At 46.9% G+C, this 15376-nt stretch overlaps 1 protein-coding gene across 1 annotated transcript in view; it reads right to left on the minus strand.

Annotated features, from left to right (window-relative positions):
• Window positions 1-15376, minus strand: part of RNF216 (ring finger protein 216) — a 63136-nt gene that overhangs the window by 1128 nt on the left and 46632 nt on the right. The window contains 2 exon segments of the mRNA XM_009705682.1: window positions 8655-8877; window positions 11299-11396. Coding sequence (XP_009703984.1) covers window positions 8655-8877; window positions 11299-11396 — 321 coding nt within the window.

Genomic DNA, 15376 nt, shown 5'->3' on the forward strand with positions numbered 1-15376 from the left:
TTTTCTTTTCGGCACATGTTTGCACAGGGGGGGAAAAAAAAAGGTGAATTTGGCTGAATTGTCCTCATTTGGGGTTGACCTAGGGTTTAGCCAAGAGCAAGGCTGCAATGGGGGACTGCAGCACAAGTAACTTGCACAGAGTCAAGCCTACTCTATGGAGAATGACTAAGAGGCTTAGATCAGCTTTCCAGGGAGATCAGTGCTAAAATTCATTGACTTGATGGAAACCAGAGAACTGCAACCCAGCTCCACCCATCTGAAGAGTTCCTGGAGAGCTGTTAATCTTCTAAATGGCAAGAGTCTATTAAATATTTACATTATGCTAGCACTTCTAGAGTTTTTGGCCCAATGGCTGGAATTAACACAACTTAAATCCTGGCTCTAGTAGCTAAACGGTGCTGTGATGAGGCCATTTAGATCTTATCTGTAACTCTGAGGAGGGCATAAATCGCAATATGTTTCTTTAATGTCTATCCAGAGGTTATAGCAAGAATATTCAGACCCACTGCTCAACAAGAACACAAGGACAAGCCAGAAATTGAAAGCATCCTTCTGCCTCTCATCTTCTTCAAGGGGTATATGCTTTTAAACTAAAGGAAGGTAGATTCAAATGAGATATAAGAAAGAAATTTTTCACAACAAGGATGGTGAAACACTGGCACAGGTTGCCCAGAGAGGTGGTAGATGCCTTATCCCTGGAAACATTCAAGGTCAGGCTGGATGGGGCTCTGACCAACCTGATCTGGTTGAAGATGTCCCTGCTCATTGCAAGGGGGTTGGACTGGATGACCCTTAAAGGTCCCTTCCAACCCAAACCGTTCTATAATTCTATGATCTTCCATTTTCTCAACCCAAAGGAGCAGCAGTGAGACCAAGCAATGCAGCGAAGCCTCAGGTGGCTGCAGGTGCCTCGAGAGATGACATTTACACCACCTTTTACTAGATCAAGAAAGCATGATGGGCAAAGTCCTGGAAGAAGACTATGCAACTCCTGAGCTAGGAGAGGCTTGCCTGGAGGGATGGCCATGGGCACCAACAGCCCATCGGGTCCAGGCTTTACACAAGGCCATGCTAGTGCCGGCACAAAACTAGAGAATCGCCCTGATCCGTGCTTCAGCATCAACTGCCTGCTCCCGAGAATGGCTGTGAAAAATGAGTTTCTTCACCGCACCGCAGCATGCAACAGCTATCAGGGTAACGAAGATCACAGCAAACAACTAAAGAGACAACTCCCTTTCAGTGCCAGGCAGCAGATGCTTCTGCTGGCCAGCTGTGCAACGATAGCAACAGAGGTCCTCCAGGTCTCTGCAGGGTTGCATCTGCTGCTGCTTCATGTCCATTGGGATGAAACACTACCTGGCACTTTAAGAAAACAAATGAGAATTGCTAAGCCTCCTGGACAGTGTTTATACTTTTGCTGTTAGTTATTAGGGAAGGCCAAGAACAGGAGCTGTTGGATGACGCACACCACCTGCATCAGGCACTCTGGGTCTACCTGCATATGAAGGAGCATTTGCTTCAGCCGTTCATCTGCAAGCACTAAGGGTGGAGCAGGAGGGAGACCCCAAGCACAAGACTCTGTTTCATTTTGTTCATCCTAATTTCAGTGCTGCCAAAACCCATAAATTTCTTCCTGAACACTCTTAACGTGGAAAATATCCTCTATTTTGAAGAGTGCTCTGGGACTAAGTTTGAAATATGCTTCATGTGAGTAGCTATGCTGAAATTATTTTAAGTCTAGCCAGCTTCCCAGTTCCAATCTCACGGTCCTGCACATGTCTAGCAGCAACACCTGGGAAGCCTGCTAAGATGTCCCTTCCTCACGCCAACAGATAAGGTTTCCCTGGGAGACTGAAGTTATCTTAATTTGCAGAAAGCCATCAAACTCAATGCTTCCCTCCCTTTCATTATTCTGTGAGTCAATGGTTAATTTTAAGACTTTCCAGGACGTGCTTTTTTTTTTCCCCAAGCAGGCTGCTTCCATGGACTGTTAATTACAGCCTATCTATCTCCATAAAAACTGCTGAAGAATGGCTGTTCTGAGCCTATACAGAACTTCTAGTTACCCCCCAATTATCAGATTGCGATGTTCCCTGGCTGGAAAACAACCTGGGCATGCTCTGCCACAGGCAACCAAACATCCTCCGCTCCTTTGCCACCTGAACAGTGCTCTCAAAGAGTGGTCCCAAAGCTTCAAAACTGCAATTTTTTTTTCTTCTCAGACTCTTTTTTGCAGTGCTGTTGAAAATGGAGATAGTCACCTCTCCCATTTTACTGCCACTTACTGGAAAAGATGTATCTGAAGGGTTTTTTTTTAGCTGTATGACAAGAAATGTATTTTAAGCTCAACTGAACAAGTTTACCCTATCTCCTTCTCTCACACAAAGGCATAAACCTCATCTTAAAGTCTAGAAACATGCAGAAGTCCCTTCTAACTTAAAAAAAGCTTTTACTTTAGTCTAAGTCTGTGACTAATCCTCTGAAACAGTGCTTTCCAGGGACACCACCATCCTGCCACCACCACCTGTGATGCTGCAGCTCCTGCAAACCCCGCTGTTGATACCGCTCGGTCCTGCAGAAATCTGGGGAATTGCACAGATCAACAACACGACTTTACAAGATGCTCCTGCAGCCAGGGCTACTCGACCCTCCCAGTTTACACGGCAGCTGACCTCCACACTAATGAGGGATTGACAAAGCCATCTGCCCCTGGGGCTGGCGAGCCAGCTGCACCCACACCCAAGGTGATGCTGGCTTCAATTACTGCAGCTCCCAGAGTGCCGGGAAAATGAATAACGGCAAAACCCATCTGCCAGAACTCCAAAATGACGTCTATCTTACAAGGACAACATAAAACACATCACCTCAAATGCAGCGGCCAGAGATTCCTACTCAGCCCCATCCCCTCTTGGTCTTCAGGAGGGGACACACCTCACAGACCCTGGATGAAAAAAAACTGCCAAGAACAGACCCGGATCGGGACGATGAGTTCCCGACTAGTTCTGCCACTGCAAATCACCGCAGAGGCATAACAAACCACATCTCCAAGAACAGAAGTTATCAGCTTTGTTGCTTCTCTGCTGATAAAAGTGTATTCTCACACTGGAAGATTAAGAAGTATTTATACTTATTCCCACATACCAAGCCGTGGCTTAGAATTTTTCTGCATTAGTATTTCTGAAGAACTGGTATCTATTAACATAGAAAGAACAAAAATACACTGCACAATATGCACCTTCCCTACTTCAGAAGCTGCCATTAAATTTGGAAAGCAATGAATACACAGCACAGCTCAATACCTGCAGTATTTAGGAAAGATCCACATCCCAGATGGAACAAAAAATTCGATGATATGTGCACAGCAAGATAATTTTAGGATATTGGTGAATGAAAGCTGATGCCACAAGCTCTGCCTATTACATATTGCACCAGCACAGGTCAGGATTAAAAACCCAAAAGTCTCAGCGCTGCAAATATTCACCATGTAAAACAGTGATTCTTGCAAAACATCTCTAATTCTTTGAGCAGCAGACTGTTTTTTGATTCCACAGTAATTGGAGAGAGAGGACAGATTCATCTAGGGGTAAAGCATCCACAGCAAAAATTAAGTTTTCATTAGCACACTTATGGCTGGCTGTTGTGGTAAGAAACCATTTAATATCACATGGGGTGGAGGCTGCAGTACAATTTCACAAGCCTCTTGTGTCCGTTTCCCTGAGCGGGTTCAAGTCCCTTAATAAAGGATTAGATTATAATTTTAATAGCCTGTTCACAGGCTGTGTGGATCGAAGGGATTTATCTTGTCAAGTTAACAGTCATCTTCCTGTCAGCTGCCTTGCCTACAGCAAAACAGAAGAAAAAAGAAAAAAAAAAAAGTAGTTCAAAAAAAGAAAGCAACCTCTCAAACCCTGAGGGGGTGTCAGCACTGGCCAGCTCACATGTTTTTTGAGCAAGGATGTAACTTGGCTCTCCTCCTGAGACAGAAAACGCAGGGCAATGCTACAGCGTTGCCCGTCCCCACGCTCCGGTGCATCACGGGAGAAGGGAGGTGGGCAAGAGAAAAACGCAAAGGATCTACAAGATGTATTCATCCTTCTTATCTGCAAACACTGCAGAAAGCAAACGTGGTTATTAACAGCAGCTGCATTTTTAAGTGGCAAAACAGGACGGAGCTTTGCCCCAAACCCAACAGCGGGATGCTCTTTGCAGGAACCATCCCCAGTTCCATAGCAAAAGAAAAAAAAAATAAATGTCCATCCCTGGCCAGTCCGAGAGCCTGCCCTTGCGATCCCCACCTGCGAAAGGATCTCGGCATGGAGCAAGCTTTCCCTTTCAGCCCTCTCCCATTGAATCCAGGGAATGCGGTGAGCACGGAGCCAATCACAGCAGAAAGGATGGCTGAGGTCTGTGGATGGATTAACTAAAGAGCTGGGCTGGGTTGCTAAGCGAAGCACCTTTTCATGGCAGGGAGGCGCGTTTCAACAATGCCGGTACAGAGAAGCCGCGTCCAGCATCCACGCCGGGCCCTGCACACATGCAGAAAGAGCCGCTGGAGAAACAAACAGCCCATCGGGAACAAGAAAATACAGCAGCAAAGGAGATAAAAGCTCCACAAGTCACACAGAGACAACCTCCCCCCAAATAAAACCTCCTCTGCCCAGAACAAAAGTGCCATCCGTGGAGCTTTTGAAAGCTCTGGTTTTATCTGCCTCGCTTCTCGTTATCTTTAATAATTAACTGTCATGGGAAAGCGGCTGCCCGCCTCCTGAAAGAGGGAAAACAAGAGACCTGGTAACTATTTCTGGGCTGCGCAACCCCTCCCCTGTCTTTAGAAAGTGCCTTCGCCACCATTGCCTCCCCCTTTCTGGCTTTATACTGCTTTCTTCTTCCACGTATGTGTGGCCGCAGCCGTTCCTAATAAACTTGAAATGATTTTTCACGACGGAGGCTTCCAAAGGACTAAAGGGTTTCGTTTCAAATCATTCCCAGATCAGCTGTGGAGAGCCTGAGCAAGAACAGGCCTGGGCCGTCTCTGGCGTGTCCCTCCATGCAGCAGGAAGCCGGGGATAAAAGCAGGGCTGGGCTCTAACGGGAACAGGGCATCCGCAGCGCTGCAGGAAAAGGGGGGCCACGACGGGGACGAAGAACACGCTGGCGTTTAAGAAATGCAGAGTTATTTTAGCAACAGGCATCGATTGCTTTCTGTGAATACCCTGGATTAACCGTATGCTTACGATTAAGTCATTTTATAGCATGTTAAAAAAACACAGCAAAAAAACCCACCCAAACCCCCGCACCCTAAATTCAGGGGTGCTTCCTTCCCTCCAAATTCTAAAGGCAGTGCTGTGTACTTCATGCATTTCCTTAATGCATTTGAAGTTTTACACGGTCTTTGCTCAACATCTTCTTTTTATAACGCTGGAAGGAGGGATAATTGCAAACACCTCATAATGATTAGTCTTCTGCTTTGAACTTTAATGATGGGCCTTTGGGAGTGTTTTAAGCGTTTACTGAAAACATCTTAAACTTTAAAGCCAAAAAAGCCGCTACGCAATATTCTTGATAGTCCAAAGATGAGTATTAAATTTAAAATAATACATACGAGAGTAGAACCTGGTTTACCAAAGCAGTCAGAATGCATTAGTCAAATTGCATCACGGGATTTGTACAAACCGGCTAAAACGCACAACATCAGCCTCAGGTTTGCTACAGATATTTAGAAATCAGGGAAAACACAGCCCCCGAGCCTGCTGTTTGCAGAGCCATTTCTCATTGCTCCATCCTGAGCTTTGTCTCTGGCAATATTGCATCAGCCCCTTCTGCAGCCAGCAACGTCTCAGCGAGCCAAGCCAAAGCTAGCACGGGCTGCAGAACAGGCACACGAAGACTTTTGGCCAAGCAGCTTACTGGGAAGAGCTCCTGGCACGTGTTCGTATCCTACAGGGGTGCAGGGCACCGATTAGCTCTAGAAGAAACGCAGCGATTAAGCGATTACTGCCCGCTACCCTGGAAGCTGCTGACCACAACCTGGCTGCAGTTTGTCTCTGAGCCAGAAAATATTGCACCAATGCTTTTAAATTAGGCTCCAGTCTGATTACAGCATAGGGACAAGATTTTAACCAACCTTTTATTATGGGAAATTTTGAAGCGTCTGCTTTGCTCTCTCAAGATCATTTGAGACAAAGACTAACAGATGCTGCAGTTCCTAGAGGACTGTCTTTAATCTGTTTTTAACCCAAGCTAATGAATACGTTTACTTAAACTTTTGCAAGAATCATTTCAGACTCAGAAAATGTTAAACATTCAGAAAAGAACAAAGGTTCCCTATTTTAAAGAAACCTGAATTCTGCTGTAAATAATGGAGAGTTAGACCCAAAACAGATCCTTCACAAAGGTATGAAGTCATCCGGACCTGATGGAAAGCTGAAGTCTACATCCATCAAATGCATATGGACAAGACCATGGTACTGTAACCATGCCATTGGTCTGCTGTGAAGACGGTTCTAAGGTAAGGCTGGGCATGAGGATATCAGAAATCAGAACAAAAACATCCTGTCACCCTCTGGAAGCCAGGCTTTGGTGCCACATGTGTGCCCTCCCCATTTTGCAGCAGAGCCTAATCCATGGAGAGGAGCGGCAGCTCCTAAGCAATGGGCAGCGAATCTCTTCTCTGTAGTTCTACGCACGCAGAGCATGGCTGCGAACTCGTGCAAGCCCACAACAGATACTCTCTTCCTATATGCACAGCATCAGCTGTCTGCTGACTTCAACAGAATAGAAGAAATTGAGCCAAAAGAGGAAACAGAGGAGTCAAGAAAGGCACAAGAAGGCACCAATGCAGCAGCCAGCAGAGCTCGGATGGGGTAATCCCTTGGATGGACATTATCCCTGACAAAGGACAAGACACTTCTGATACAACAGCCTTGCACTCTTTCACATCTCCATGTCAAGATTCAAATTCACTCCCCCTCTTCACACCTACCACGTTAACTCCTGTTTACATGTCCCATACGAGAGTGCAGATCAGTGGGACTGGGTTAGCGTCACTAAATCCCTTATGAAGCCAGACAATGCACACCCGGTATCCATCATTTCAGCTTTAGAAGTCAACAGTTAAGTTTCACATTATTCTTTACACCGCAGCAAGGCAAGTCACCCAACTTCACCTCCCCAGCCCACCAGTGCTCCGTCATCCAAACGAAAACAAAACAAACAAAAACAAAAAGATAAAAAAAGAAAAAAAAAAGAGCAGGCAGTGCCAGCTCTTTGCTGACGGTGGGAAATTTTTCTTTGCCACAACATTGGTTAATTAGAGAGCTGGAAAGGGCCTGGTGACAGTGCCTTCTTTGTGCTGCTTATTTATTTATTTATTTTAAAGTACAGTACGAGCTTTTTGAGAGGCCTCATGTTTTCTGTGGCTCTGAACAAATGCCATCACCCAGCACAATCAGCAGCCTGATGGGAACAAAGGATGCGAGCGCTACCGAACCCTGAATCGCATCCCGGTGGAAAATGGGGGAGGAGTGGGACAGGAATCCGAGGAGCGCATAACCAGGTGTCAGAAACGCTACAGGGGTGCCTAGACGGAGGTGTCTGTGTTTAGTTTAACACCTTGCATCGAGAGGATAATGCAGGGAATGAAAAGCAGGCAGGCAGAGGACTAGGAAGTTTACGCTGGTTGCGACACTGCTGGGAGATCCCCAAGAGCCTGCAGGTAGAAAGGAGAGATTTAGAGCGGCTTTTCCTTGGCTCTGTGCAAGTGCAGGAATGTGCACATCCCCTGCAGAAAGAGGGGCCGGTAGCAGTCTGGCAAGCTGCAGCGGCCCGAGACAAAGAAGTGTTGGGAAAAAGAAAGCTCAGACAAGCCCTGGGAAGGCAGATCCACATTCACGTTGTTCTACTGCTTTGTTGAAATCGGGAAATTCAACTCCTGCTCCTATCTACACTCCTTCTGGATTTCTCATACTGAAGGCCTCTATTTACAGAGATGCTGCGCTAAGTTTTCCCATGCTTGTCACAGCTACAAGCCGTATTAAGTTACTACAGCTTCCCTTACAGCTCAGTCCATGCTTCAGTTCTCCCTTTGCAGCTGTTGACAACAGCCGTGAGAACGGACCCAACTATAACTTGGGGTCGGTTGGCTTGCAGGCAGTTTTCTTGGTGGGTCCATCTCTGCGAAGGGACTCGCAGAGCCAGCAGTCAGACGATCTGGGCACCAAAAAAAAGACACAACTCCCCTTGCCTCCAGATGCAAAGCTGTAGCAAACAGCATCTCAGCTGCAAAACTAGGAACGAGTCCCAATAATCCCAATGCTGGCTACCGTGCCTGGTGCCAGCACACGCTCCCCACCAGCTCTTTCCACAAGCCCCACTCCCCAGAACAACGCTCAGAGCACTTCCAGCCAAAGCCCTTCTCTTACAGGAGCTGTTTTTCCCTAAAGTAACACCAGTTCCTTCCAAGTTGCGGTCAGATGTGACTCTGTGCCGATGTAGGCTTCCAGTGTGTTTTTTAGCTGCCTTGGGAAAGGAAAAAAGCTGTGCTGTCTAAAAACAGCCGTTTTCCTCTGGTGGAAGGCATGTATTTCAACATGCTGGCAGGGAATGGTAATTGAAATCAGGGTGCAAACTGTTCACAAAAGTCCTTCATTACTTACTGTGGGATCTGTCCAGAGAGAGCACTTTGCACAGTCCTGGCAGGGAGCCCCGGGCGACCGGGGGTGTTGGCAGAAGTGGTCGTACCCGTTAATGGCAGCCCGGCAGAGGTAGCACATCTGAGCACCGCAACGGCAGGACATGCGGTTGCAACCCTCCGATTTAATTAGGCCAGTCCCACACTTGTGGCATTTTCTAATTCGGGCGGCTGTCATTTTCTCTTCTCTGCAACACAAGAGGAGGGAGAAGAATTACAGAAAGGGTGTTTTCAGTCATCAGCCTGCAGTAAAATTAGTTATGCTGTCCCAGCGATGCTTTAACCCCCCCTCCCCAGCAGACCTCTCCCCCTCCTCTCTCCTCCTACGCCATCCCCACGGTCCACCGCTGTTCCAAGGAGGTCTGGGCTCAGCTCCACTTGGAGCCAACCCATGACAACTCAAGAACAAATTAAGTGAAAGAAAGTCAATCACTGGCTGCATGCTGCAGACTCAATCCTGGTTTCCATGTGACCCAAAACGCCGCAGGGCCAGGCTCTGGCTTGGGAGGAATTTAAGTCGTAAGTCAAAGGGCCAAAGGCCACGTGGATGCTTGACTTGGCTGCGGAGAAATACAGCCCGGGAGATAAGGTTCAGGAAAAGCAAACCCTCGGCTGTCATCTGCTAGCTAGTTTTATGTTTGCCTGTTGCTCCAGCTACAAAGAAGTTGCCACGACCATATTTTTTTTTTCTCCCCAACCCTGGCTGCTACGCTCCAGATTTATTTGGGTTTTGTTAAATTTAAATCAGTAACCAAAAAATAATCACATCTTTCCCCACAGAGACTGGGCTTTCCCCCTTTTCTTAAGATTCCCTACATACGTTTTCCAGAGGTTATTGCTTTAGGTTCAAGAGATGGGTTTTACTCTAACGGAGCACAGATGGGAATCCAGGACAAAGCACAGTCCCTGTCCCCAAGAGATCCCGGCAGCGACACGCGCTCCAGTGCAAAGGCTTAGCTCGCGGCAATACTGTTTTGGCACAGAAACGGAGGAAAGTCTCGGTCGTTTAATTAAAAGGCTTAAGAATATAAGTTGTCCTCCTACGGGCCAATTTTCTGACCGCTGGAGATCACGTTACAATTTAATTCACAACCTAGAAGTGAAATTTGATGACAGAAGAGTAAAGAGGCTGTGTTTTCATTGAGGGAAGCGCAGTTCTCTGGCAGTGCTGACCTGACAGTGGGGAATGATCTTCCTTAGCCAGGCATCTCCACCCAACTACTTTGTGGACCTGCAAAGTCAACATATGTTTGGGAGATGACAGGGAGGTATTTTTGAGGAGGATCACAGCAGCAAACCAGGCAACAGCACAGCCCCACAAACTGCTCTGTCAGCACAACCGGAGGAGCAGGGAATGGCAAAGAGGGAACCTCAGCTGCCTTGCAGCTACCCAAAGCTCCCACGCGGTGATATGCGGCATGACCTGCGCCCAGGCATTTGGAGATACGCTAAGAATAGAGACAAAAAACCCCCCCAACTTGAGACTGACTTTCCTCTGAGCTGCAGCTGCTCTTTCCTCCGCTACTCAACAGGATGCTGCTGATGCAGATTTTTTTTTTTTTTTTTTTGGAAACTTTGAGCAAGGCAGGAAGTTTGGCCTCAACTCCAGCTGTGCTTCCCTTTCCTTACGCAGGGCTTCAAAAGGAAGCTTTTATTGTATCAGGCAGTTAGAATCATCTATCCACAGCAACCTTTTTCCCTTATTAGGGACATGACAACTTGTTCCTCCTCCCTCTCACCCCTCTTTCCTACAGGGAAAGGAGTAGCAGAGGAAAAAGTCATATCAAATCCATAAAGATTTTGTTCTGAATTAGGGACTGCGGGATGAGCAAGCAACAGTCATCCAGCCTCCCAGCGATGGAGCCTTCCAGCCTCGACACATGCCAGACAGACTCTAAATCAGAGGGGAAAGGATTGGGCAATGTGAACAAGTCCCATTTGACTGCACCAGACATGCAGTGCCATGGCTGAACCTTCCCTTATTTCCTAAAGGCATAGGATTTTGTCATTTACCATAGCCACGACAGAGCTCAAACTTCAAAAGATTTTAGGGAAACACTCAGGATTTACACCTGCAGATTTCAAAACATGACTCCATTCTGTAACAATTCCTACAAACTGGTTAGAAACAGAGACAAGCTTCTGTAAGAAAACACATCCCCTCCCACGAAGTCAGAAAGGATTAGCTGAGCAAACCACGCATCTAGATTTTCAAATGGTAATAACCACTTACCGTGACCCAATACACTTCTTTACCTCTGTGCAACACCTCCCTTCTCCCTCCAAAGCAACACTAATGGGGGTTTCTCACCTCTGAGAAGGACCAGGTGCCAGCTTGTGAGACAGCAGGCTAGCCACAGCAGCAGGCTGGACTGGTGACAACTCTCCCACGTTCTCAAATTACCAGTTGGATCCGCTGCCAAGCATCTTTCACAGAAAGAAATACCATCCTGGGAGCCTTCTGACCCCTGAGTTTTGACATCCCTAGGACCTCCCTGATGGAAGGTAGTGACACCCAGCAGAACTTTAGGGCCTCTACTAGTCACAAGAACAGAGGGGTTTCTCACCCCCTCGACACCAGAGTGTATTGCATTGTGGAGTTTACTTACATGGACGTCCTGTACTTGATGTCATCCTTCTCGGCCAGCTGCTCGCAGGTGAGGTTCATGTGCTCCTTCCACAGTCCCTGGCACTTCCGACATGTTTCCTGAGGAGGATAACAAGCATTAAAGGAAGAGAAGACCCAGCACACCAATAAAAGCATTAGGAATTGGAAAAATTCCCATCTCTTCCCTCACCACGCTGCAGATTCTCCGTTAAGGATGAGGCTGGCAGTATGGTATGGAGATCTGCAGGTCCATCCTCCACCAGAGACCAGAGTAAGTCCATCAAATAATGGGAGCCAAGGGTTTTTCCAAGGCACAAGAACCCAGGTACAAAATGAGTCCGTAAATCCTAGTTCACCTAAAACTCATGGAACAGCTACCAGGTTCACTGGTTACTTCCCGGAGGAGACTGCAGAGTTGAAAATGTGGTGCTAAAGGACATCAAGTTCATCTGTTTGCTGACCAAAATCCTTCACCTTCATACAAAGAGATTCTAGTTCAGCAGATGATGGAAACCTTGCAGCTGCATCAAAAACTCTGCTTTACTATGCACACAAAGAAATCCATATTATGCTTTGTAAAACCTCACAAAATAAAGTTAAAGCAGTTTACGTGAGTAAACAGCTTAAAAAAGGCAGGATGTGGACAAACGGCCATAAAACAGAGATGGAATATGAACAAATATTTCTGAATTTAACCAGAATAGCTGAACTAAACTTAGAGCAAGTGACTGAACTCTCCTGTTCTTGTAAACGCTTTAGCAACAAGGCTCTAATCCAGGACTGGTAAAGCTGCGTGGAGCAGGGAGCAGTGGAGGCACTATTGGCAAGGGAACTCGGACTAACGCTGGGAATAGAGTTGATTTTTTTGGTTGGCTGGCCAAAGAAAACTTAATTTTGTTTTGGGTCAAACAAGAGATTTTCCTTTAATTTGAGGAAGATTAAAAAACATCCAGATCAAATTTGGAAAAAGTACACGTTTCACAATCCAACTGTTTCATCTTCAGGATGGCTGGGGCTCAGGCTTTTAAATCCAACTTTCTCCCCCTGGCAGGAAAACCCATATGGCTGCGAAGCATCCTCTTCCCCTCCACACCAAAGAATGTCCCAAAAAGAGTTTTGCCAAGCTCTGGTCACTCTATTAGTCAAAGACGATGACTGCAGAGACACATCTTATTTGATTGTATTACCTTCATTTTATTTTAATGAAGAAACTGGACGTTTATCTGAGAAGCGATAGAAGTAATTGCTTAAAGACACACGTAGGCAGCAACACTCTTTTGATCGCAAATCAGACAAACAGGATGAAGACCAAAGCTTCCAAGGAAGCCATCCCTAGGAGGGAGGTGCAAAATGTTGACTTGTTTGTATTTGTGCTCACTGGGAGATGCATAACAGCTTGTGCTTTCATCTGGAGAATTAAAGGCTCCTCATCCTGGCTGGTAAGCCAGACATGGTTGCAGACGGCAGGGTAAGGGCTGTAGTAAGAGAAGAGCCAAGTGTGTAACTGTGTCCCAAAAGCTCAGCAGAGAATTTTGTGATCACTCACCTTACAAATGCACCCTGTGTCAGGCAGGCACTAGTTTTAAGGGGCAGTAAATGCCATGGTCCTATTGATCCTCATGAATCATTCATCATAGCCTGTGTTTTCCTGCTAAAGCTGTTAAAACAGGCACCATTTTGTGTGCGTTTGTTGGCAGGCCACATCTGGCTGTTATCGGCACGGGAGGATCAGACTTGGAGCCGTTCACGTACGTCGGTGAGGGCCCACCTTCCCCTTTTATTCTCAACACCTGGCCACATGCCATTCCAAGATCAAAAGCGCCGTAGGTTTAGGTTTTTTTACATACATCAAGGGTTAAAAACAGTCTTTGGAGCCCTGCTACACAGAACCACTTTCACATGCCAGCAACAAAGATTTAACAGCTTTTTGCCAGAAGGGTTGGCACACTTTCCAGCCAGGAGCCTACTATTCCCAATTACTTAACTCCAGGAGCCTCCTTCGCTGCCGAATGAGAAACGATGCCCTTCGGAAGCAGATGGTACCGCTTATACTTTCGTACCAAGTCATTCCCTTTGCCTTTTGCTACTGCCTCCATCCTTGCTTAGCACGCCGCAGCTATTTAAAAACAATGCTCTCCCTTGAGCTGAGGCTCCTGTTATTTGCCAAACAGTTGTCTCCTACACTCAGGAAAAGGGATTTCTTTGCAGGCGAGGAGAAAGGGAAGAGGCACGGCAATGTAGATTCCCAAATGCCCTAGGATGGCATGAGCTAGGAGGTATCCGGTTCTCCGCATTACTGTGACGGCTGCACAGCGAGTACCATCGCAGCTGTGTGCATTTCTGGGATCTCTCCCAAGACGTGCTGGCCATGAGGAGCTGCTTGTTCCAATGCACCCCGTAAAGGAGATGTCCCCATGGCTTCATAACTCCAAGTGTCACCTGGTGCTGCCTCTGATCGAGCCACGTTCTCTCCAGAACAGAGGCTGAGGAAAAATGGACAATACCCATGCCATCAGCAGAACTCTACGCGACTTCTCCCCTTGTTCTACCCAAGACAAAGGCACATTGTTGGCAGTTACAGGAACCCATGTTGGACCCCTTCGCGCAAAAGTGGGGAGAAAGCCCACGGTTCAGACAAAGGCGACTGCTCCAGCACCGTAACCGAGGTCACAGCTGTCGCCCGAGAAAACAAAAGTGACTCTTTAAAATTTTTACTCTTAGTCAAATCCAACCCGCTCGGCTGATGAGGGTTTTGCATGTCTCACGTGATGACAATTCTGATCCCTACAATTTCTACAGGGGGTTCTTTTCTTTTAGAAACAGCTTTTTGTTTGACAAAGAAACATACTCTGCCATTACCATATTAATTAACCTAAACACACAGTAGGATAGCTGATTTTTTGCAACCAGCCTAGATTATTTCTATTGTAAGAGCGGCACTTGGCACTAAGACTGGCTACCGCAACATAAGGCAGCGCCTAAACCCACACAAAGAGGGAACGGCTCCTTCCCAGCCCCGAAATCTTCTACTCCAAGGGTAGCAGCCAAAAAGCAAGTCAGGCCACCAAAATAAAGACCCTGCCCAACTTCTCCAGCACCTTGTCCAGGAGCAAACTCTGGCCTACTCACATAGAGGTACCCGATGTGGGAAAGCCAGTTTTGTTTTTGTTTTAACAGCTTTTCAGCTGAATTCATCATTTATGGATGGTGTGAATTCCATGTGTTTCTCCTGCCTTTCCCCAGCCCACTCCTTGCAGGCAGGTACAGCTAACGCAGCTCAGACTTTTGGTGCAAGGGGCAGCGTGTTTGCAGAAGCCTTGGCGTTAGCAAACGGCTCCAACTCAGGCACGGATGCAGGAGATTAAGTATCTGCTGCCTGTTACATCTGCCCAAGCTTGGCAGGCAGCCTGGGACACTCCATTAATGTGCCGGGCTGGGACGGCAGAGAGGAGGATGTGATGGAGAGGGTGTTTAATCGCACACTGTAATCTCCTCACTGTACATCTGTTAGAGGTAGTGGCTCCGTTTCCTCTCGCTGGCCGCCAGGAAGCAGCCGGGATTAACACAAACATGTTTGGGTTCAGGAGGATCCTTTGTTCCCAGGGTCAGCAGCGCGGATACGCAGTTTTCTGTGCTCAGGGCCAGCCTGGCTAAGAGTGGCCAGTTTGCTTTTAGCACGGGCATCACAATCCTTAAATGTCCTTGTTAATTGTCCCAGCACCTATTGAAGGTAGAAAAGGATGTTTTATGTGAACCTACCACCTTCCTCAGCACTTCTACTGGTACTTGCAATAGATGCTACCGTTTTAACACACAGCCTAAACTTTTTTTCACTCCGCTATCTACTAAGAATAACTCTCCAAGGTCCATCCCATATATCAGAGGGGGGAAAAAAAAACAACCAACAAGCCAAGTAATCAACTTCTCCCTGCCAGTCTCCATGTCCTTTTGACTAGTCAGGCTGTTGTACTGCGCTGCCAGCAATGTCGATGTACCAGCTTTCTTGGTTTCAACCCAAACAAATGCCACACGGACAAAAACATCAGATGATACGCACAGATCACGAACCGACTGCCCAA

The sequence above is a fragment of the Cariama cristata genome, unplaced genomic scaffold (genome assembly GCF_000690535.1).
Source record: "Cariama cristata isolate BGI_N322 unplaced genomic scaffold, ASM69053v1 scaffold12468, whole genome shotgun sequence".
NCBI classification, from domain to species: Eukaryota; Metazoa; Chordata; class Aves; order Cariamiformes; family Cariamidae; genus Cariama; species Cariama cristata.